At 39.6% G+C, this 22,726-nt stretch overlaps 1 protein-coding gene across 6 annotated transcripts in view; it reads left to right on the plus strand.

The window, feature by feature from the left end:
• LOC139755396 (uncharacterized protein CG43867) overlaps nucleotides 1-22,726 on the plus strand; it is a 1,135,206-nt gene that overhangs the window by 1,034,395 nt on the left and 78,085 nt on the right. For all 6 annotated transcript variants that reach the window (XM_071673657.1, XM_071673658.1, XM_071673659.1 and 3 more), the window contains 6 exons: nucleotides 4,033-4,152; nucleotides 13,755-13,905; nucleotides 15,862-16,000; nucleotides 16,315-16,479; nucleotides 16,878-17,039; nucleotides 22,329-22,505. In XM_071673657.1, coding sequence (XP_071529758.1) covers nucleotides 4,033-4,152; nucleotides 13,755-13,905; nucleotides 15,862-16,000; nucleotides 16,315-16,479; nucleotides 16,878-17,039; nucleotides 22,329-22,505 — 914 coding nt within the window. The remainder of the gene's footprint in view (nucleotides 1-4,032; nucleotides 4,153-13,754; nucleotides 13,906-15,861; nucleotides 16,001-16,314; nucleotides 16,480-16,877; nucleotides 17,040-22,328; nucleotides 22,506-22,726) is intronic.

Raw genomic sequence — 22,726 nt, forward strand, 5'->3', positions numbered from 1 at the left:
ACTTAGCCAAAATTCTATTACTGTGTATGCAAAACAATGACATGCATTTAGAAATGTACATTAAGACAAGTTGATTTGGTTTCTATGTAAGTTGATGCATAGGTACTGCACATAAAAAGAAATATGTCTGTGTTCATGTATCTGTATGTCTTTTTGTTTCTACAATGTCATGTACTCCCACATAAATTCTCCTTGGGGGGTGGTCTTGGTATAAAAGTCTCTGGGCTTCTTTATCCAAGCACACCTCCCTTGCATGCTTCATCCCTCACACACCTATTTAGGTCTTCTCCCCAATCTAGTCCTTTACTTTCCTTTCCCAAGATGTAGGAAATGTTTCCCTCTTTCCTCCATTTCCTAACAATCTTTTATTTTTTGTTTTATAATCCAAAATATTTCGGTAAATTACCACAATAAGAATAGATGGTACATTTTTTTTTTGTTCGGGATGTACCTGAGGGACTTTACACTTGAATATCACCTTTTACACCAAGTGCCTCAGTTAAAGCAAGAAGGCTTTGGATTGACTATCACACACACTGCATATGATTTTATTGTATAGAGAAACTTGAGCTAAATGTTTTTGATAATGATAGGAAGCCCTTGTTATATTCATGCCCATCAAATTCATTTGAAAAACTGGAAGACTGTCAAAATCTTTACTGATTGGCTGGTAGACATTAATGAGTAAAATATGGAGGATCATACTTACTATACCAACTTCATTTATATTGAAAACAGGCAGATCAACATCATGATTGATTGTTTTGGCCTCCACCTTGCGTGCAGTAATTTTCTTTTTCTGAAAAACTGCACTTAAGATATAATTTTTCTTTTTTGGTAGACAACCATTCTTAGTTTAGAGAAAATACATAATTACCAGATTGGCCAGTCATAAGTGTGCAAAATATTTGCATCTCTTTTAGTTATGTGATAAATGCACAAAAGAAACATCAAAACCTTTATTTTTTCTCACCTTAAAAGCTAAGTATATCCATTATAGAAAGCATTTTCCAGATTAGCCAGTCCTCAGGACATGTAGCATAGATGCCACAGATATTAACAACAGCCAAAGGCACCCACCTGTTGATGATGGTTTTGAGTAGGTTACTGAGACCTCCAGGCAGCTCCAGTGACATCCTTAGTTTAGGTTGCCGTCTATGGCTTACCAACAGAGCCTACAATGTATGCAGAGCTCAGCTTATAATGGGAAAGTACATGTTTGGGTGGATGAGTTATCTAAGCATGTAATGAATTCCCTAAATTACTAGGCTCTCAGTTGTGTATTTTAATGATTATAACCATTTGAATAGTATAAAAAAAATCTGTGTTCAACAAGATAGAATTGATAGTCATACAGTGCAACAGTTTTACCTTGATAGTAGTTAAGATGAATCTGATTCCTTGTGTTGCTAATTGGATGTGGTTGAGAACAGATGTATTTGTGGCATTTTCTTCAGAAATTACTTATTAGATATTCAAATAACAGTCATCAGAATATTTGTAGTTACCAGTAGAATATTTCATCTTTAATTGCATAATTATTGTAAGGGGCAATTATTATTGTAATTTTTATCTTGAATAGGGATTTCCATTCTGTGAAAGAATTGCAGTACTGACGACAGATAGTTTTTATTTTTATTTTATTTTTTTTTTTTTAAGTGTAACTGCATCTTGGCTGAGAATCAGGAAGTAGTTAGTATCAGGCCTTTTTTTAGGGGAAGGTGGGGCAACCTGCTCTAAGAATGTATTCTTAAGTGTCTAGTAAGAAGGAATTTGAAAAACAAGGAACAAGAGAATAGATTAGAGCAACAGTGAGGGAGGGGGAGATGGGGAAGTGGTAGCAGACAAAGAAGTGAAAAAGAGTTGGGGTGATTATTTTTCAGGACTGTTGAATTCGTTTGATTGGTCATAGGATGTGGTCTGCATGGGACAAGGTGACTTTTACATGAAGAAAGGAAATGGTTTGGTGAAAAGAGAAGCAGAGAAAACCACATGTATGATGAATTGTAGCAAAGCTGTAGGATTGGATGAGATTGCAGCTGTTTTTCAAGAAAGTGGGTGACTACTGTTGATTGCTTAGTCAGGCTGTTCAGTGATTGTTTTGTATGGGGAGAAGTGCCTAAGGACTAGCAAAATGCATGTGTAATTTCTTATATAAAGGCAACATGGAACAAAAGCGAATTCTCAAATTAGTATATCTGGTAAGGTGAATGGGAGAGTGGTAATCAAGATGGTGGCATGCACAGAAAATTCAGTTAGGAATGAGCTGTGTGTCATCAGGAGAGTTAGAAGATGAATGAACCTTTTGTTTTGAAGACTTTGTGTGAGTAATAGTAGGAGAAATAGTTGATTGTATATGGCTTTTAAGGATCTGAGGAAAGTATATGATGGAGTTGAGAGAGAGACCTTGTTGAAGGTGATATGAATATATAGGTTAACTGGAAAGTTGATAAATTCAATGAGGAATTTTTAAACGAGTATAGGAAGGGAAAAGAGTAAGTAGTTCTAAGGGTAGGTGGATGTGCATGATGTGTGATGTCACTGTGGCAGTTCAATCTGTTTATGGATAAGGTGGTGAGGGAGGTGAATGCAAGGATCTTAAAATGAACAGTATGTTAGCGGTATGCTGGGAATGGTTGGGCCGAGGAGACAATTCAGTTACTGTTTGGAGATGACATATACCAGGTGGCAGATTCCAGAGAGATATTACAGAATCTGATAACAGAATTTAAGAGAGTATGTAGAAAAGGAGAAAGCTGACACTAAATATGAAGGAAAGTAAAGAAATAAGATGCAGTAGGGAAGTTGAAACACATATGTTGGGGGTGAATTTGAATAGGTCGGACATGGAGAGAGTTGAGTGCTTTAGGTACCTGGGAGTGGATACTTTAGGGGATGAAACCACAGGAGCTGAAGTGAGTTATAGGGTGGGAGATTGGGCTAAGATCCTGGATGCGCTGCATGGAAGGGGATGTCAGTCTTTGTAAGAGCAGAGAGGAGTATGTTTGAATGCATCAATTCCTGTTAATGATGTATGGATGTATTTTTGGGCCTTGGATGCAAAGAAAAAGGAAGATTATGGACATGATGGAATTCATATGCCTGAAGATATGTCGTGTGAGGTGGTTTGATCATGTAAAGAATGTAGTGCAAGAGAGGAATGGTAGTAAGTGCCGTATATTTGAGGGAATTAATCTGGACATGCGGAAATTGTTTGGACGTGTAGAGAGGATGAGCAAAGAAAGACTGACTGATGAGATCTTCATGTCAGAAGTGGAGGGAGGAAGGAGGAGGGAAAGATCAAGCTGGAGGTAGAAGGATGGTGTGAAGGAGTCTTAGGGGTACAGTATCAGGGCTTAAACAGTGAGAAGCAGGCATGTGATAGATTGAATTGGGTCATTGAGTTCTGAAAGTGGAAAATATGCCGTGAGGGGGCTGAAGCAGGCCATATGAAGTGGTCAATATAAATTACAGAAAAGTCTTTCTTTGGTGCTCGTCTGTGGAAACTAGGCTCAGGTTTTAGCACATTTTTATTGAAAGCTAGAGAGTGGATGTGTGTGACTGAGGCTGTTATTTGTTCCTGATACCACCTTGGTATGGCAGGAGAAGTAGCTGGGTTTAGAACAAAAAGACATTACCAAGGACAGTCTTTTTATTGAAGTCTGTTCATCAGTGACTTGATTGATTTCATAGTGACAGACTAATTCTAACCTAACATGATATGCTCTAAAGGGGCTTGTGCTTCTAGGTAATTGAAATCTTAGTAGAGTGCATAGGGTAAGATAACTGTCCCTGTAGTCTTTACATTGAAAAAGGACCTGATTGTTGTGTATCCCAGTTGATGGAAAGACTTAAGATCTGGGGAACATCAGGTTATAAGATGCATGCTTTTCAACATTTTGCACACCTTGCTTTTAATATAATTTGCTTTCATGATTGCTGGATCACCATTTGCATCTGTTGGGTGGTTATTTTTCACCATGTCCTAGGTTGCTTGTGTTTTATGCATATTTTGCTTGTGTTATTTCACAGATACCTGTCGGTTATCTCAAGAATCAGCTGATTATGCTGATTATGCCATCCCACCTGATGCTATGCCAGATTCTTTACCAGATTCTATACCAGATGCTATGCCCTCCCTTAAGCTTCCGGGTTTGTTTGATTTTTACATGTTTTTAATAGAATTTTTGTTAGAATTTAGGATGAAATGAAAACTTTTTGGTGAGTTTTGGAGGCCAGTACTGTTGGCTATTACCACTGATGAATTTTGAGCTTGTTAGTAATGTTTGTTTTAGAAACTTTATTTCTCTTGTATGCTGACTAACCAGTAGGACAGTCCCTATTATATAACACTTTTTTATGATATATTTTGCATTTTGTATGCATTGTGAATTACATTTTGACTAATAATATTTTGTTCGTATATAAACTGCTTCTCAGATGCAATAATTACCCTTGCTATACTTACAGAATGGTTAAGAAAGTGACTAGCATATGATCATCAAGGCTGTAGCAAATTTTATATTGAACATTGGATATTTGGATAGTGTGGAAGACAAAATTTGCATGTATATATATATATATATATGTATATTTTTTTTTTTTTTTTTAAACTATTCGCCATTTCCCGCGTTAGCAAGGTGGCGTTAAGAACAGAGGACTGGGCCTTTTTTGGAATATCCTCACCTGGCCCCACTCTGTTCCTTCTTTTGGAAAATTGAAAAAAAAAACAAGAGGGGAGTATTTCCAGCCCCCTGCTCCCTCCCCTTTTAGTCGCCTTCTACGACACACAGGGAATACATGGGAAGTATTCTTAATCCCCTATCCCCAGGGATATGTATGTATGTATATATATATATATATATATATATATATATATATATATATATATATATATATATATATGAGAGAGCTTGGGAAGTGAGTCAGTTGTTGTTCGCTGATGATATATATATATATATATATATATATATCCCTGGGGATAGGGGAGAAAGAATACTTCCCACGTATTCCCTGCGTGTCGTAGAAGGCGACTAAAAGGGAAGGGAGCGGGGGGCTGGAAATCTTCCCCTCTCGTTTTTTTTTTTTTTTTTTTTTTTTTTTTTTTTTTCCCAAAGGAAGGAACAGAGAAGGGGGCCGGGTGAGGATGTTTCCTCAGAGGCCCAGTCCTCTGTTCTTAACGCTACCTCGCTGATGCGGGAAATGGCGAATAGTATGAAAGAAAAGAAAATATATATATATATATATATATATATATATATATATATATATATATATATTTTTTCTTTTTTGCTGTCTCCTGCGTTTGCGAGGTAGCGCAGGGAAACAGACGAAAGAAATGGCCCAACCCACACCCATACACATGTATATACATACGTCCACACACGCAAATATACATACCTACACAGCTTTCCATGGTTTACCCCAGACGCTTCACATGCCCTGATTCAATCCACTGACAGCACGTCAACCCCGGTATACCACATCGATCCAATTCACTCTATTCCTTGCCCTCCTTTCACCCTCCTGCATGTTCAGGCCCCGATCACACAAAATCTTTTTCACTCCATCTTTCCACCTCCAATTTGGTCTCCCACTTCTCCTCGTTCCCTCCACCTCCGACACATATATCCTCTTGGTCAATCTTTCCTCACTCATTCTCTCCATGTGACCAAACCATTTCAAAACACCCTCTTCTGCTCTCTCAACCACGCTCTTTTTATTTCCACACATCTCTCTTACCCTTACGTTACTTACTCGATCAAACCACCTCACACCACACATTGTCGTCAAACATCTCATTTCCAGTACATCCATCCTCCTGCGCACAACTCTATCCGTAGCCCACGCCTCGCAACCATACAACATTGTTGGAACCACTATTCCTTCAAACATACCCATTTTTGCTTTCTGAGATAATGTTCTCGACTTCCACACATTCTTCAAGGCTCCCAGGATTTTCGCCCCCTCCCCCACCCTATGATCCACTTCCGCTTCCATGGTTCCATCCGCTGCCAGATCCACTCCCAGATATCTAAAACACTTTACTTCCTCCAGTTTTTCTCCATACAAACTTAACTCCAAATTGACTTGACCCTCAACCCTACTGTACCTAATTACCTTGCTCTTATTCACATTTACTCCTAACTTTCTTCTTTCACACACTTTACCAAACTCAGTCACCAGCTTCTGCAGTTTCTCACATGAATCAGCCACGAGCGCTGTATCATCAGCGAACAACAACTGACTCACTTCCCAAGCTCTCTCATCCCCAGCAGACTTCATACTTGCCCCTCTTTCCAAAACTCTTGCATTCACCTCCCTAACAGCCCCATCCATAAACAAATTAAACAACCATGGAGACATCATGCACCCCTGCCGCAAACCTATATTCACTGAGAACCAATCACTTTCCTCTCTTCCTTCACGTACACATGCTTACATCCTTGATAAAAAGTTTTCACTGCTTCTAACAACTTGCCTCCCACACCATATGTTTTTAATACCTTCCACAGAGCATCTCTATCAACTCTATCATATGCCTTCTCCAGATCCATAAATGCTACATATAAATCCATTTGCTTTTCTAAGTATTTCTCACATACATTCTTCAAAGCAAACACCTGATCCACACATCCTCTACCACTTCTATATATATATATATATATAAGTTTTTATCGAGGATGTAAGGCATGTGTACGTGTAGGAAGAGAGGAAAGTGATTGGTTCTCAGTGAATGTAGGTTTGCGGCAGGGGTGTGTGATGTCTCCATGGTTGTTTAATTTGTTTATGGATGGAGTTGTTAGGGAGGTAAATGCAAGAGTCCTGGAAAGAGGGGCAAGTATGAAGTCTGTTGGGGATGAGAGAGCTTGGGAAGTGAGTCAGTTGTTGTTCGCTGATGATACAGCGCTCGTGGCTGATTCATGTGAGAAACTGCAGAAGCTGGTGACTGAGTTTGGTAAAGTGTGTGGAAGAAGAAAGTTAAGAGTAAATGTGAATAAGAGCAAGGTTATTAGGTACAGTAGGGTTGAGGGTCAAGTCAATTGGGAGGTGAGTTTGAATGGAGAAAAACTGGAGGAAGTGAAGTGTTTTAGATATCTGGGAGTGGATCTGGCAGCGGATGGAACCATGGAAGCGGAAGTGGATCATAGGGTGGGGGAGGGGGCGAAAATTCTGGGGGCCTTGAAGAATGTGTGGAAGTCGAGAACATTATCTCGGAAAGCAAAAATGGGTATGTTTGAAGGAATAGTGGTTCCAACAATGTTGTATGGTTGCGAGGCGTGGGCTATGGATAGAGTTGTGCGCAGGAGGAGTGCTGGAAATGAGATGTTTGAGGACAATGTGTGGTGTGAGGTGGTTGGATCGAGTGAGTAACGTAAGGGTAAGAGAGATGTGTGGAAATAAAAAGAGCGTGGTTGAGAGAGCAGAAGAGGGTGTTTTGAAGTGGTTTGGGTACATGGAGAGGATGAGTGAGGAAAGATTGACCAAGAGGATATATGTGTCGGAGGTGGAGGGAACAAGGAGAAGAGGGAGGCCAAATTGGAGGTGGAAGGATGGAGTGAAAAAGATTTTGTGTGATCGGGGCCTGAACATGCAGGAGGGTGAAAGGAGGGCAAGGAATAGAGTGAATTGGAGCGATGTGGTATACCGGGGTTGACGTGCTGTCAGTGGATTGAATCAAGGCATGTGAAGCGTCTGGGGTAAACCATGGAAAGCTGTGTAGGTATGTATATTTGCGTGTGTGGACGTATGTATATACATGTGTATGGGGGGGTGTTGGGCCATTTCTTTCGTCTGTTTCCTTGCGCTACCTCGCAAACGCGGGAGACAGCGACAAATTATAATAAAAAATAAAAAATATATATATATATATATATATATATATATATATATATATATATATATATACATATATATATATATATATATATGGGGAGGGGATAACAAGTAGTGGTGATGTGAGAAGGAGATGGAGTGAGTATTTTGAAGGTTTGTTGAATGTGTTTGATGATAGAGTGGCATATAGGTCGAGGTGGTGTGCAAAGTGAGAGGGTTAGGGAAAATGATTTGGTAAACAGAGAAGAGGTAGTAAAAGCTTTGCGGAAGATGAAAGCCGGCAAGGCAGCAGGTTTGGATGGCATTGCAGTGGAATTTATTAAAAAAGGGGGTGACTGTATTATTGACTGGTTGGTAAGGTTATTTAATGTATGTGGTGTGTGGGTTGGGGTGAGAGAGTATCATTAAATTTTAGGGAGAATAAAAAGATGTTCTGGAAGGAGGTAAATAAAGTGCGTAAGACAAGGGAGCAAATGGGAACTTCAGTGAAGGGCGCAAATGGGGAGGTGATAACAAGTAGTGGTGATGTGAGAAGGAGATGGAGTGAGTATTTCGAAGGTTTGTTGAATGTGTTTGATGATAGAGTGGCAGATATAGGGTGTTTTGGTCGAGGTGGTGTGCAAAGTGAGAGGGTTAGGGAAAATGATTTGGTAAACAGAGAAGAGGTAGTGAAAGCTTTGCGGAAGATGAAAGCCGGCAAGGCAGCAGGTTTGGATGGTATTGCAGTGGAATTTATTAAAAAAGGGGGTGACTGTATTGTTGACTGGTTGGTAAGGTTATTTAATGTATGTATGACTCATGGTGAGGTGCCTGAGGATTGGCGGAATGCTTGCATAGTGCCATTGTACAAAGGCAAAGGGGATAAGAGTGAGTGCTCAAATTACAGAGGTATAAGTTTGTTGAGTATTCCTGGTAAATTATATGGGAGGGTATTGATTGAGAGGGTGAAGGCATGTACAGAGCATCAGATTGGGGAAGAGCAGTGTGGTTTCAGAAGTGGTAGAGGATGTGTGGATCAGGTGTTTGCTTTGAAGAATGTATGTGAGAAATACTTAGAAAAGCAAATGGATTTGTATGTAGCATTTATGGATCTGGAGAAGGCATATGATAGAGTTGATAGAGATGCTCTGTGGAAGGTATTAAGAATATATGGTGTGGGAGGAAAGTTGTTAGAAGCAGTGAAAAGTTTTTATCGAGGATGTAAGGCATGTGTACGTGTAGGAAGGGAGGAAAGTGATTGGTTCTCAGTGAATGTAGGTTTGCGGCAGGGGTGTGTGATGTCTCCATGGTTGTTTAATTTGTTTATGGATGGGGTTGTTAGGGAGGTGAATGCAAGAGTTTTGGAAAGAGGGGCAAGTATGAAGTCTGTTGGGGATAAGAGAGCTTGGGAAGTGAGTCAGTTGTTATTCGCTGATGACACAGCGCTGGTGGCTGATTCATGTGAGAAACTGCAGAAGCTGGTGACTGAGTTTGGTAAAGTGTGTGGAAGAAGAAAGTTAAGAGTAAATGTGAATAAGAGCAAGGTTATTAGGTACAGTAGGGTTGAGGGTCAAGTCAATTGGGAGGTGAGTTTGAATGGAGAAAAACTGGAGGAAGTAAAGTGTTTTAGATATCTGGGAGTGGATCTGGCAGCGGATGGAACCATGGAAGCGGAAGTGGATCATAGGGTGGGGGAGGGGGCGAAAATTCTGGGGGCCTTGAAGAATGTGTGGAAGTCGAGAACATTATCTCGGAAAGCAAAAATGGGTATGTTTGAAGGAATAGTGGTTCCAACAATGTTGTATGGTTGCGAGGCGTGGGCTATGGATAGAGTTGTGCGCAGGAGGATGGATGTGCTGGAAATGAGATGTTTGAGGACAATGTGTGGTGTGAGGTGGTTTGATCGAGTGAGTAACGTAAGGGTAAGAGAGATGTGTGGAAATAAAAAGAGCGTGGTTGAGAGAGCAGAAGAGGGTGTTTTGAAGTGGTTTGGGCACATGGAGAGGATGAGTGAGGAAAGATTGACCAAGAGGATATATGTGTCGGAGGTGGAGGGAACGAGGAGAAGAGGGAGACCAAATTGGAGGTGGAAAGATGGAGTGAAAAAGATTTTGTGTGATCGGGGCCTGAACATGCAGGAGGGTGAAAGGAGGGCAAGGAATAGAGTGAATTGGAGCGATGTGGTATACCGGGGCTGACGTGCTGTCAGTGGATTGAATCAAGGCATGTGAAGCGTCTGGGGTAAACCATGGAAAGCTGTGTAGGTATGTATATTTGCATGTGTGGATGTATGTATATACATGTGTATGGGGGGGGGGGGCATTTCTTTGTCTGTTTCCTTGCTCTACCTCGCAAACGCGGGAGACAGCGACAAAGTATAAAAAAAAAAAAAAAATGACTCATGGTGAGGTGCGTGAAGATTGGCGGAATGCGTGCATAGTGCCTTTGTATTAAGGCAAAGGGGATAAGAGTGAGTGCTCAAATTACAGAGGTATAAGTTTGTTGAGTATTCCTGGTAAATTATATGGGAGGGTATTGATTGAGAGGGTGAAGGCATGTACAGAGCATCAGATTGGGGAAGAGCAGTGTGGTTTCAGAAGTGGTAGAGGATGTGTGGATCAGGTGTTTGCTTTGAAGAATGTATGTGAGAAATACTTAGAAAAGCAAATGGATTTGTATGTAGCATTTATGGATCTGGAGAAGGCATATGATAGAGTTGATAGAGATGCTCTGTGGAAGGTATTAAGAATATATGGTGTGGGAGGCAAGTTGTTAGAAGCAGTGAAAAGTTTTTATCGATGATGTAAGGCATGTGTACGTGTAGGAAGAGAGGAAAGTGATTGGTTCTCAGTGAATGTAGGTTTGCGGCAGGGGTGTGTGATGTTGCCATGGTTGTTTAATTTGTTTATGGATTGGGTTGTTAGGGAGGTGAATGCAAGAGTTTTGGAAAGAGGGGCAAGTATGAAGTCTGTTGGGGATAAGAGAGCTTGGGAAGTGAGTCAGTTGTTGTTCGCTGATGATACAGCGCTGGTGGCTGATTCATGTGAGAAACTGCAGAAGCTGGTGACTGAGTTTGGTAAAGTGTGTGAAAGAAGAAAGTTAAGAGTAAATGTGAATAAGAGCAAGGTAATTAGGTACAGTAGGGTTGAGGGTCAAGTCAATTGGGAGGTAAGTTTGAGTGGAGAAAAACTGGAGGAAGTAAAGTGTTTTAGATATCTGGGAGTGGATCTGGCAGCGGATGGAACCATGGAAGTGGAAATGGATCATAGGGTGGGGGAGGGGGCAAAAATCCTGGGAGCCTTGAAGAATGTGTGGAATTCGAGAACATTATCTCGGAAAGCAAAAATGGGTATGTTTGAAGGAATAGTGGTTCCAACAATGTTGTATGGTTGCGAGGCGTGGGCTATGGATAGAGTTGTGCGCAGGAGGATGGATGTGCTGGAAATGAGATGTTTGAGGACAATGTGTGGTGTGAGGTGGTTTGATCGAGTAAGTAACGTAAGGGTAAGAGAGATGTGTGGAAATAAAAAGAGTGTGGTTGAGAGAGCAGAAGAAGGTGTTTTGAAATGGTTTGGTCACATGGAGAGAATGAGTGAGGAAAGATTGACCAAGAGGATATATGTGTCGGAGGTGGAGGGAACAAGGAGAAGAGGGAGACCAAATTGGAGGTGGAAAGATGGAGTGAAAAAGATTTTGTGTGATCGGGGCCTGAACATGCAGGAGGGTGAAAGGAGGGCAAGGAATAGAGTGAATTGGATCGATGTGGTATACCGGGGTTGACGTGCTGTCAGTGGAATGAATCAGGGCATGTGAAGCGTCTGGGGTAAACCATGGAAAGCTGTGTAGGTATTGTATATTTGCGTGTGTGGACGTATGTATATACATGTGTATGGGGGTGGGTTGGGCCATTTCTTTAGTCTGTTTCCTTGCGCTACCTCGCAAACGTGGGAGACAGCGAGAAAGCAAAAAAAAATATATATATATATATATATATATATATATATATATATATATTTTTTTTTGGGGGGGGATAGGGGATTAAGAATGCTTCCCACGTATTCCCTGCGTGTCGTAGAAGGCGACTAAAAGGGGAGGGAGCGGGGGGCTGGAAATCCTCCCCTCTTGTTTTTTTTTTTAATTTTCCAAAAGAAGGAACAGAGGGGGCCAGGTGAGGATATTCCAAAAAAGGCCCAGTCCTCTGTTCTTAACGCTACCTCGCTAACACGGGAAATGGCAAATAGTTTAAAAGAAAGATATATATATATATATATATATATATATATATATATATATATATATATATATATATATATATATATATATATACGTGTATGTATATACATGCGTATGTGGGTGGGTTGGGCCATTCTTTCGTCTGTTTCCTTGCGTTACCTCGCTAACGCAGGAGACAGCGACAAAGCAAAATAAATGAATAAAATAAATAATATATACATGTGTGTGTGTGTGTGTGTGTGCATATGGAGACATTGTACTTTCAGAGCTGTATTTGTGTGAATAACTAAAAATGGGTAAGTTTTTATTCATATATTTACTGCACAAGTTTTCAGTCACATCCATATACAGTTCATGTTCCTCTTGTGATATTTTAACTCTCAAGTTTTCTGTATTCCTTCAGTGTTTCACCTTAGTTATCATGTCATTTATTACCCTCATTGACAAGCTACTTTATTCATGGCTCCATGGACTATTGCATGTAGTATGAACTACTGCAAAATCATACTTCCATTTAATGGTATCAGAAGCTCAGATATATCATATTTTTTTCATCGTGCGCTGCATATAAAAAAGTATACGTATATATAAAGTATATGAAATATAATATGAAGTCAAAGTGTAACAAATCATAATTAATTAATTGTAACCATTGACTTTAAAGTCAGATGTATCCAGGTAATTTGTTGGTCAATGTAAATAACTATTTAGTATATATAAGCTACATTAATGGTGGTCCGTGAAGGGGAGACATATTAGTTTCACTAAAACAACTTGCACAGCTTTAGTTATCATCATACATAGATAAAAAAGTGAGTTGTATAAAGATTCAAACAAAAACCGAAATAATTTTGATTTTCATATTGGTTGTGTGATAGGGCTGTCTTAGAGAGCCCAGTATAAAAGCCCATAGACCTAGGTTCTCTGAGGGCCACATGCACAACACATGATAAGGTAATTTTGAAAAAGTACTGAAAATAAGATAACACATCATAATTCTAGTGTGTGATTCATGTGAGCTTAATATCATGAGCCAAGGGTTTTGCATTACTTTGTCTAACCTGACTGTCCACTTTCAATTGGTAAAATATTCCATAGTGAAGGTTTCAGCATCAGAACCTGTATTCAGTCCCTGGTTTTTATTGTTTAGAAAATAATGATAATGTTAACATTATTTTTGTAATGATGAAACTTGGTGTTATTAAAGGCTTCAGATTTCAGAATTTCTTCCAGTTTGGTAAGGATTCTCAGAGGTGTTCATATTGGAATTTTAAGGTACATGCTTCTGCATCAGCCCAACTTTCCCTTTCAGCCTCCTTTCAAGTATGATTAATGTTATTTGCCTTTCATGAAAGTAGCCTGCCAATACTTTGGTAGACTTTGATAATCTTTTCCAAGCTCCAGTTCCAGAACATTGCTGAAACCTTATACATATGAAGATCCATTTCCCCCTCACCTCTTATTCCCTGCACACTTCATTAGTGGAACTCTGTGTCTCGATATGATTTTCCATAAGCATATATGTACCATGTTGATTTTTAGTTTACACACATCCTTTTATCAGTATACATTTATCCCACATGCATATGAGGGATAACCTTAGGCTCATTATTGTGTACCACTATTGTTGTGTGCCTCTCCATGTGCAGTTTATTGAGCAACGAAGGAAAAGCAGCATTGGAAATTAATTACTTGTTCCCTTCTAGATACATCCTTTGAGTCTGGTGTGTCCGATGATTATGCAATCCCACCAGATGCCCGAAGTGACAGTGGTTCCCTAGAATCAACAGTGGCACCCACCCTCAGTGCTAGGACATCTTGTGTTGAAACGACAACTAATACACTTACTTCAAGCCAGTAAGTCATATGATATAATAGCATCTTTATTTGTAAAATTGCCCCAGGACCAGTATCCATTAAAAGGTCCCGGTTTCACCTAGGATGTCTTTTGAAAGGCTTCTGCAGCCTAGGGCTTCATTGTTTCCAGTAGCAGGGAAGGTGGACTCCTTTGGTGTGAAAAGTTCCTAGTTGAGATTGTACTATAATTGATACAGCTTTGTCAGAGGTGACTTTTCACATAACACCTTAAGGTATTCATTGATTCTAGAAATGTGTTTAGTTTCTAAGGACATATGATGAGTCAAGAAGTATGGTTTAATGGCATTTGGTTAGCCCCAGTTGTAACAGACTTCCAGGAAGGGACGTTAGTGCCAAAAATAGATATTTTGGTATGAATTTATTATCCATTGTAGTCATATGTCTTTTGAGTTATACAAATCATAATATGAATTATTATATTATTCCTCATGTTTTGCACCTCTTTTGTTATGAAAAACTAGAAGAACCAAAGGGTTAGCACCAAGGTCATATGAAGAGGGTTTGTAACCAGGTTTTTTCATGTTCGGCAAGTATTGAAATAGATCGGTCCTGCTGTTAATCCATGATATATACATACACTTTCTTTTTCTACATGATATATATAGGTGAGTAATGTGGCAGTTGAGGGTATGATTGATATACATGGGGTATTCAGTGTTGTGAATGGAAATGGTAAAGAGCTTGTGGATTTGTGTGCTGAAAAAAGACATGATTAGGAATACCTGGTTTAAAAAGAGATATGTTTATATAAGTATTCGTATGTGAGTCAGAGAGATGGTCAAAAGGTATTATTAGATTACGTGTTAATTAATAGGCATGTAAAAGAGAAACATTTGGCTATTAATGGACTAAGAGGGGCAGCTGGTGGGATGTCTGATGAGTATCTTGTGGAGGCAAAGGTGAAGATTTGTAGAGGTTTTCAAAAAAGAAGAGAGAATGCTGGGAAGAAAAGAGTGGTGAGAGTAGGTGAGATTGGAAAGGAGACTTGTGTGAGGAAGTACCAGGAGAGATTGAAAGTAGAATGGCAAAAGGTGATAGCAAATGACGTGAGGGGAGTGGGTGAGGAATGGGATGTATTTAGGGAAGCAGTGATGGCATGTGCAAAAGATGCATATGGCTTGAGAAAGGTGGGAGTTGGGCAGATTACAAAGGGTAGTGAGTGATGGGATTACTCTAAAGTCAGATATACCCCTCTTTGCCTTAAGAGACACTGACCATTCATTTACACACTCCTCAACTCACCTAGAATCTTGCCCCTTCATGCACCCTGTTGCTTACTTCATCGTCCATTCAGTGTAGTTGGGGTTATAGTCTATATCAAATCCTGACCTCCATCAACTTGAGATGTAAATTCATCATAGCATTAAAAGAATTTTCACTGTCATTCCATGTTCTCAGTGTTTTGGCTTTCACTCCTCCTTTACCATAAGAATTATTGGAAGAATGAACCTGTCCCTGTGGATGTAAGACAGCCTTTTAAGAAATAGATAGTAGGCCCCCCCAAAAAATATTAACATATTACTGAAAGAGTGTAATTACTGGTTGCTTAGAGTAGTTCACTTCTGGGTGATGGTAATTTTTTATAATTTCAAAGAATAGTTACAGAAAAGTGGGTTTGATACAGTTGTGAAAACTAATTTATTCTGCTTTTATGGCTTGTTGATAGTTTGATAATTATGTAATGTATGCCTCATTAATAGAAGCCACATCCACACCCAAGTCCTATTCCAAAGTTTCATGATATGGTGTATCCTTGAAATGTAGAATGATTATCCTGATGTTTCTATTCCAGTTGTATCTTGGGGGTGTGCAGTTCTATAATCCTCTGTTGTTTACAATATGAGTGTGACCTTTTATCAAATTTGCTAAATGGATATGAAAGCTTTACAAGGAGATTTTCAGTTTGATTATGCTTGTCTGTCTTTTCCTTCTCAGCATTGGCACAGTTTCGCCACGTCGTGAGAGCTCTTTAGAAAAGATGGGCTATTTAACCAAGCTTGGTGGGAAACTCAAAACATGGAAAAAACGATATTTTGTTCTCAAGGATGGAACTCTCACATACTGGAAGAGCCAGGTATGTTAAAACATTGCTATAGGAAAAATTGTCATTATTGATATGTGAATTTATAAAATCTATTCACTGTAATGCAAATAATGTATTGTAGGACGTATGATAAATCTGATATTAAGATATTTGCAGATGCATAATCCTAGTTACCTTGCTCTGTGGAATTTTACTGTACTGTATTGAGCGTAGGTTAACTAAAATTGATTGGATGATACTTTTACACATATAAGTCACTGTTTAAGTAAAAAATACGTATAATTTAAGATAGCATATGTGATGGAGAATTGTAAAACTATCTTTGAATTAATTTCTTCTGATAGAGTGATATACACCGAAAGCCAGCAGGTCAGATTACACTAAATGAAGTCTGTCGTGTTACCCGGTCTGAAGGGGCCCACACCTTTGAAGTCAACACTGGCAAAAAGACATACTACCTCACTGCTGACAACACGGCTTTAGTAGAGGACTGGGTCAGAGTTCTTCAGGTCAGTTACTGTTTCATGAGTTGATTTTATAGTTTAGATTGTAAATTTTTGTAAACTCCAAATGTAGGGATGGTGTGAAAATATTCATTGCCTTTATTTAGAAATGGTACATTCCAGCAAATAACGTAATATAATCACCATATTGTATGTAGGTGTTACAAGTCTCTGCCTGAATGTTGTTACACTGTTAAAGTCATCTTCGTTGAGGTTATCATTAGCACTGACTGGGTGTAGAATGACTTGTAGAATTACCGAGTAATAGTTGAAATATTATCGATGGCTGTGATTCATTAGTAAGCAGATAAACCATATATAACTTTTCATTCTTTTGAGTAACATAGGTTTTCCCAGTTCGTTTTAAAATGTATATTTACTTTGTCCTTGTTTACTTATAAAAGAATGTTCTGCGACGTAATGCTACAAAGCTTCTGCTAAGCAAAGAAGACAACAAACCCACACTGCAGGGCTGGCTTACAAAGGTCAAGCATGGACATGCGCGTCGATGTTGGTGTGTTCTTATAGGAAAAATGTTTATTTACTTCAAGAGCCCTAATGACCAAGTAAGTTTCATTTTGAGTTAGAAATATTTTACTATGTTTATTTTCATGATAATTGCATGCCTTTATTTTCATACATACAGAGAAAACCATATTAGCATATTAGAGAACACTTGCTCACTGGGGTTTTGAAATAGTTTAAGCTGCCAAAATGATATTTACGAAATTTTTCGTTGCCAAAATGAGATTCATACTGTAGGATTCACTCCTTTCGACCTTTGTAAAACAAATGAAGTTGGCAGCTTGGCTGATTCACAAAACTCAGCAACCAACCCACCTTTGCCTAGGACATCATGGTGTGAAGGTAATGTTTTGACACAAGTTCTGTTTCCCCTCGTTCATTTCAACTTATTTCATGGCACTGTGGTGACCAGCTGATGATTGTTTGATATCAAATTGTTTTTTGTTTTTTCTTGTCACATTTTTGTGGATTTTCAGTAATGTAGAATGTAAGTACTTTGTTGTAATTTTAGAATGATTGTACCTAGAGACAACACCAACTTCAGCTGCCTCAGCTTGGCAGCAGTCACAGATTCCTAATGGAATAACTATGTTTTTATTTTCTAGGGCTTTTGCTTTTAAAGAAGCAATTTTAACAGTTAAAACTCAAAAATTACCACAACAGAAGTTTCTGCATTATTCATATACACACATGGGGGTAAACCATGGAAAGGTCTGTGGGGCCTGGATGTGGATAGGGAGCTATGGTTTCAGTGTATTACATATGACAGGTAGAGACTGGTATCCCTGGGGATGGGGAGAAAGAATACTTCCCACGTATTCCCTGCGTGTCGTAGAAGGCGACTAAAAGGGAAGGGAGCGGGGGGCTGGAAATCCTCCCCTCTCAATTTTTTTTTTTTTTTTTTATTTTCCAAAAGAAGGAACAGAGAAGGGGGCCAGGTGAGGATATTCCCTCAAAGGCCCAGTCCTCTGTTCTTAACACTACCTCGCTAATGCGGGAAATGGCGAATAGTATGAAAAGAAAAAAAAAGGTAGAGACTGAGTGTGAACAAATGTGGCCTTTTTGTCTGTATTCCTGGCACTACCTCGCTGAAGCATGGGATAGTGATGCTGTTTTCCTGTGGGGCAGGGCAGCGACAGGAATGGAAGAAGGCAAACAAGTATGAATATGTACATGTGTATGTTTGTAATGTCTGCATATGTGTATGTATATGTATGTATATGTTGATATGTATATATGCCTATGTGTGTTTATTTATATATTTTTCATTTTTTTATTTTGCATTGTCGCTGTCTCCCCGTTAGCGAAGTAGCGCAAGGAAACAGACGAAAGAATGGCCCAACCCACCCACATACACATGCATATACATACACGTCCACATACGCAATTATACATACCTATACATCTCCATGTATACATATATATACCCACACAGACATATATATATATACCCATGTACATAATTCATACTGTCTGCCTTTATTCATTCCCATCGCCACCCCGCCAAACATGGAATGACAACACCCTCCCCCCTCATGTGTGTGAGGTAGCGCTACGAAAAGACAACAAAGGCCCCATTCGTTCACACTCAGTCTCTAGCTGTCATGCAATAATGCACTGAAACCACAGCTCCCTTTCCACATCCAGGCCCCACAGAACTTTCCATGGTTTATCCCAGACGCTTCACATTCCCTGGTTCAATCCATTGACAGCACGTCGACCCCGGTATACCACATTGTTCCAATTCACTCTATTCCTTGCACGCATTTCTCCCTCCTGCATGTTCAGGCCCCGATCAATCAAAATCTTTTTCACTCCATCTTTCCACCTCCAAGTTGGTCTCCCACTTCTCCTCTTTCCCTCCACCTCTGACACACGTATCCTTTTGGTCACTCCTCACTCATTCTCTCCATGTGACCAAACCATTTCAAAACACCCTCTTATGCTCTCTTAACCACACTCTTTTCATTACCACACTTCTCTCTTACCCTATTATTACTTACTCTAGCAAACCACCTCACACCACATATTGTCCTCAAACATCTCATTTCCAGCACATCCACCCTCCTGCGCACAACTCTATCCATAGCCCACGCCTCGCAACCATACAACATTGTTGGAACCACTATTCTTTCAAACATACCCATTTTTGCTTTCCGAGATAATGTTCTCGACTTCCACACAATCTTCAAGGCTCCCAGAATTTTCGCCCCCTCCCCCACCCTATGATTCACTTCCACTTCCATGGTTCCATCCGCTGCCAAATCCACTCCCAGACATCTAAAACACTTCACTTCCTCCAGTTTTTCTCCATTCAAACTTACCTCCCAATTTACTTGACCCTCAACCCTACTGTACCTAATAACCTTACTCTTATTCACATTTACTGTCAACTTTCTTCTTTCACACACTTTACCAAACTCAGTCACCAGCTTCTGCAGTTTCTCACATGAATCAGCCACCAGCGCTGTATCATCAGCGAACAACAACTGACTCACTTCCCAAGCTTTCTCATCCACAACAGACTTCATACTTGCCCCTCTTTCCAAAACTCTTGCATTCACCTCCCTAACAACCCCATCCATAAACAAATTAAACAACCATGGAGACATCACACACCCCTGCCGCAAACCTACATTCACTGAGAACCAATCACTTTCCTCTCTTCCTGCACGTACACATGCCTTACATCCTCGATAAAAACTTTTCACTGCTTCTAACAACTTGCCTCCCACACCATATATTCTTAATACCTTCCACAGAGCATCTATATCAACTCTGTCATATGCCTTCTCCAGATCCATAAATGCTACATACAAATCCATTTGCTTTTCTAAGTATTTCTGACATACATTCTTCGAAGCAAACACCTGATCCACACATCCTCTACCACTTCTGAAACCACACTGCTCTTCCCCAATCTGATGCTCTGTACATGCCTTCACCCTCTCAATCAATACCCTCCCACATAATTTACCAGGAATACTCAACAAACTTATACCTCTAATTTGAGCACTCACTCTTATCCCCTTTGCCTTTGTACAATGGCACTATGCAAGCATTCTGCCAATCCTCAGGCACCTCACCATTAATCATACATACATTAAATATACGTGAGTGGATGGGCCATTCTTCTGTTTCCATGCACTACCTCGCTGATGCGGGAAACGGCGATTATGCATAATAGATAAATAGATAGTATATATAAACACCTATACATGCTTACACACATATACATATCAACATGTACACATTTACATACATACACAGACATACACATGTACATATTCATACTTGCTTGCCTTCATCCATTCCTGGTGCTACCCCGCCCAACAGGAAACAGCATTGCCATCCCCTGCATCAACGGGTAATGCTAGGAAAACAAACAAAAAGGCCACATTCGTTCACACTCAGTCTTTCTAGCTATCATGTGTAATGCATCAAAACCACAACTCCCTATCCACACTTATATATAGATTCATATGAGTCAGTTGTTGTTTGGTGATGACACAGCACTGTGGCAGATTTGAATGAGAAACTGCAAAAGTTGGTGAATATTTGTAGAAGAGGAGTGTACAAAAAGAGGAAGTTGAGAGTAAATGTGAACAAAAGCAAGGTAGGTAGGTTTAGCAGTGCAAACGGATGTGATTTCGAATGGGAAGAAGTGGACTTGGCAGTGAATGAAACTATGGAAGCAGAAGGGATTAATTGGATGGGTGAGGGTCAGAGGTTTTGGAAGTGTTGAGGAAAGTGTGGAAAGAGAGGTCATTATCTGTAAGAGTGAAAATGGGTATGTGTTAAGGTATAGCATGGGCTATGGATGAGGATGTTTAGAGGAAGGTGGATGAATTGGAAATGAATTGTTTGAAGACAATACGCAGTATGAGTTGGTATGGCAATAGGAAGAGTGTACTGAAGTGTTTTAGATATCTGGAGAAAAATAGTGAGGAGAGGTTTACAAAGAGGAAATATATATTGGAAGTGGAGAGGACAAGGAGAAATTGGAGATGGAAGGATGGAGTGAAAAAGGTTTTGAGTGCTCAGGACCTGAACTTGCAAGAGGGTGAAAGGCAGAATAGAGTAAATTGGAGTGATGCAGTATACAAGAGGCAACATTCTGTTAGTGGACTGAACCAGTGCAAAGGAAGCAGCCTGTGGAAACCAGAGAAAGTCTGTGGGGCCTGGCTGTGGAAAGGGGGCTGTCATTTAGATGCTTTACACATGACAGCTTGAGAATGGATAAGTGAATGAGGCCTTACTTTGTTCTTGATGCTAACTCACTAATGCAGGAGATGGTAAACAGATGTGAAATAAACCACAGCTCCCTGTCCACATCCAGGCCCCACAAAACTTTCCATTGTTTACCCCAGACACTTCACATGCCCTGGTTCAATCCATTGACAGCACATCCACCCAGGTCTACCACATCATTCCAATTCACTCTATTCCTTGCACGCCTTTCATCCTCCTCTATGTTTAGGCCCTGATCGCTCAAAATCTTTTTCACTCCATCCTTCCACCTCCAATTTGGTCTCCCGCTTCTCCTCATTCCCTCTACCAATGACTCATATATCCTCTTCATCAATCTTTCCTCACTCATTCTCTCTGTGACCAAACCATTTCAACACACCCTCTTCTGCTCTCTCAACCACACTCTTTTTATTACCACACCTTTCATACCCTTTCATTACTTACTTGATCAAACCACTTCACAGATAGATAGATAGATAAATAGATAGATGTGGAATATATGAAAAGAATATAAGCCATGAAGTTGGATTTTTTGAGTTTAAGATAAGATCTAGTAAAAAAAAGTGGATAAACTTAGAAGTGAGGATTTCAGAATGTGTTTTGAGATAAGGGAGGGTGTACTTTTGAAAGTTGGTGTGCTAAAGTTTAGGCATTAAGAGAAAACTATTGCAGGAAATGTAATGATCATGTATATGTAGAAAGTGAAAGGTAGACCGAGGGTTAGGTGAAAAGACAAGGATCAGTGAGCATATGATAGAAAGGGCCACAAGTATGTGGAAATATATAGAATTATGTATTTGCCTCATATCTGAACCTCCACAGACCTGGAATCATTGCAAGACTTGTGGATGTGAAATACACCTATTTTTTTTTCATGAATTGTTATTGATTTTTTGCTCTTATTATATGTGGCAAACCTCTTGGTAAATTCATCATAAAGTCTTTATTTATTATTTTTTGATGGTCAGAAGTATGTGATGGTGAAATGTTTGGTTAAGATATTGTATGGACTGATTGAGCATGGTATTGTATATGATTTATTCATCCAGTAATTTTTGCTACTTTTTTGACACCAATAGAATCCCATAAGCCAAATCAATATGCGGGATGCTCGTGTAGAAGAAGTGGAAAAGGTGTCGGATTCAGAAGGAGAAGAGGCAGTCGAAGATGAAACCCCCCGAGAAGATCTAACTATTGGTATTTTCCCGTCACACCAAGGACCCACTTACCTCATCATGCCAAACAAGCAAGAGAAGGTGAGGGTATCACTTTTTTTCTCTCTCTCGGCCTTTATATCCAATAGGGACAGGTGTATTATGGAGGAAATCATGTCATCTTGAAATTTTTTCATGGTAGTTTTTAAAAGATTTAAGGCTCACTCTCCTTAGCTACACCTGCATTGCAGTGTAATTGTTTGTTTTCACACATTTTCATTATCTTTGCTTATGCTTATACTACTACTACTACTACTAGTACT

The sequence above is a fragment of the Panulirus ornatus genome, chromosome 19, assembly GCF_036320965.1.
Source record: "Panulirus ornatus isolate Po-2019 chromosome 19, ASM3632096v1, whole genome shotgun sequence".
Classification (NCBI taxonomy): domain Eukaryota; kingdom Metazoa; phylum Arthropoda; class Malacostraca; order Decapoda; family Palinuridae; genus Panulirus; species Panulirus ornatus.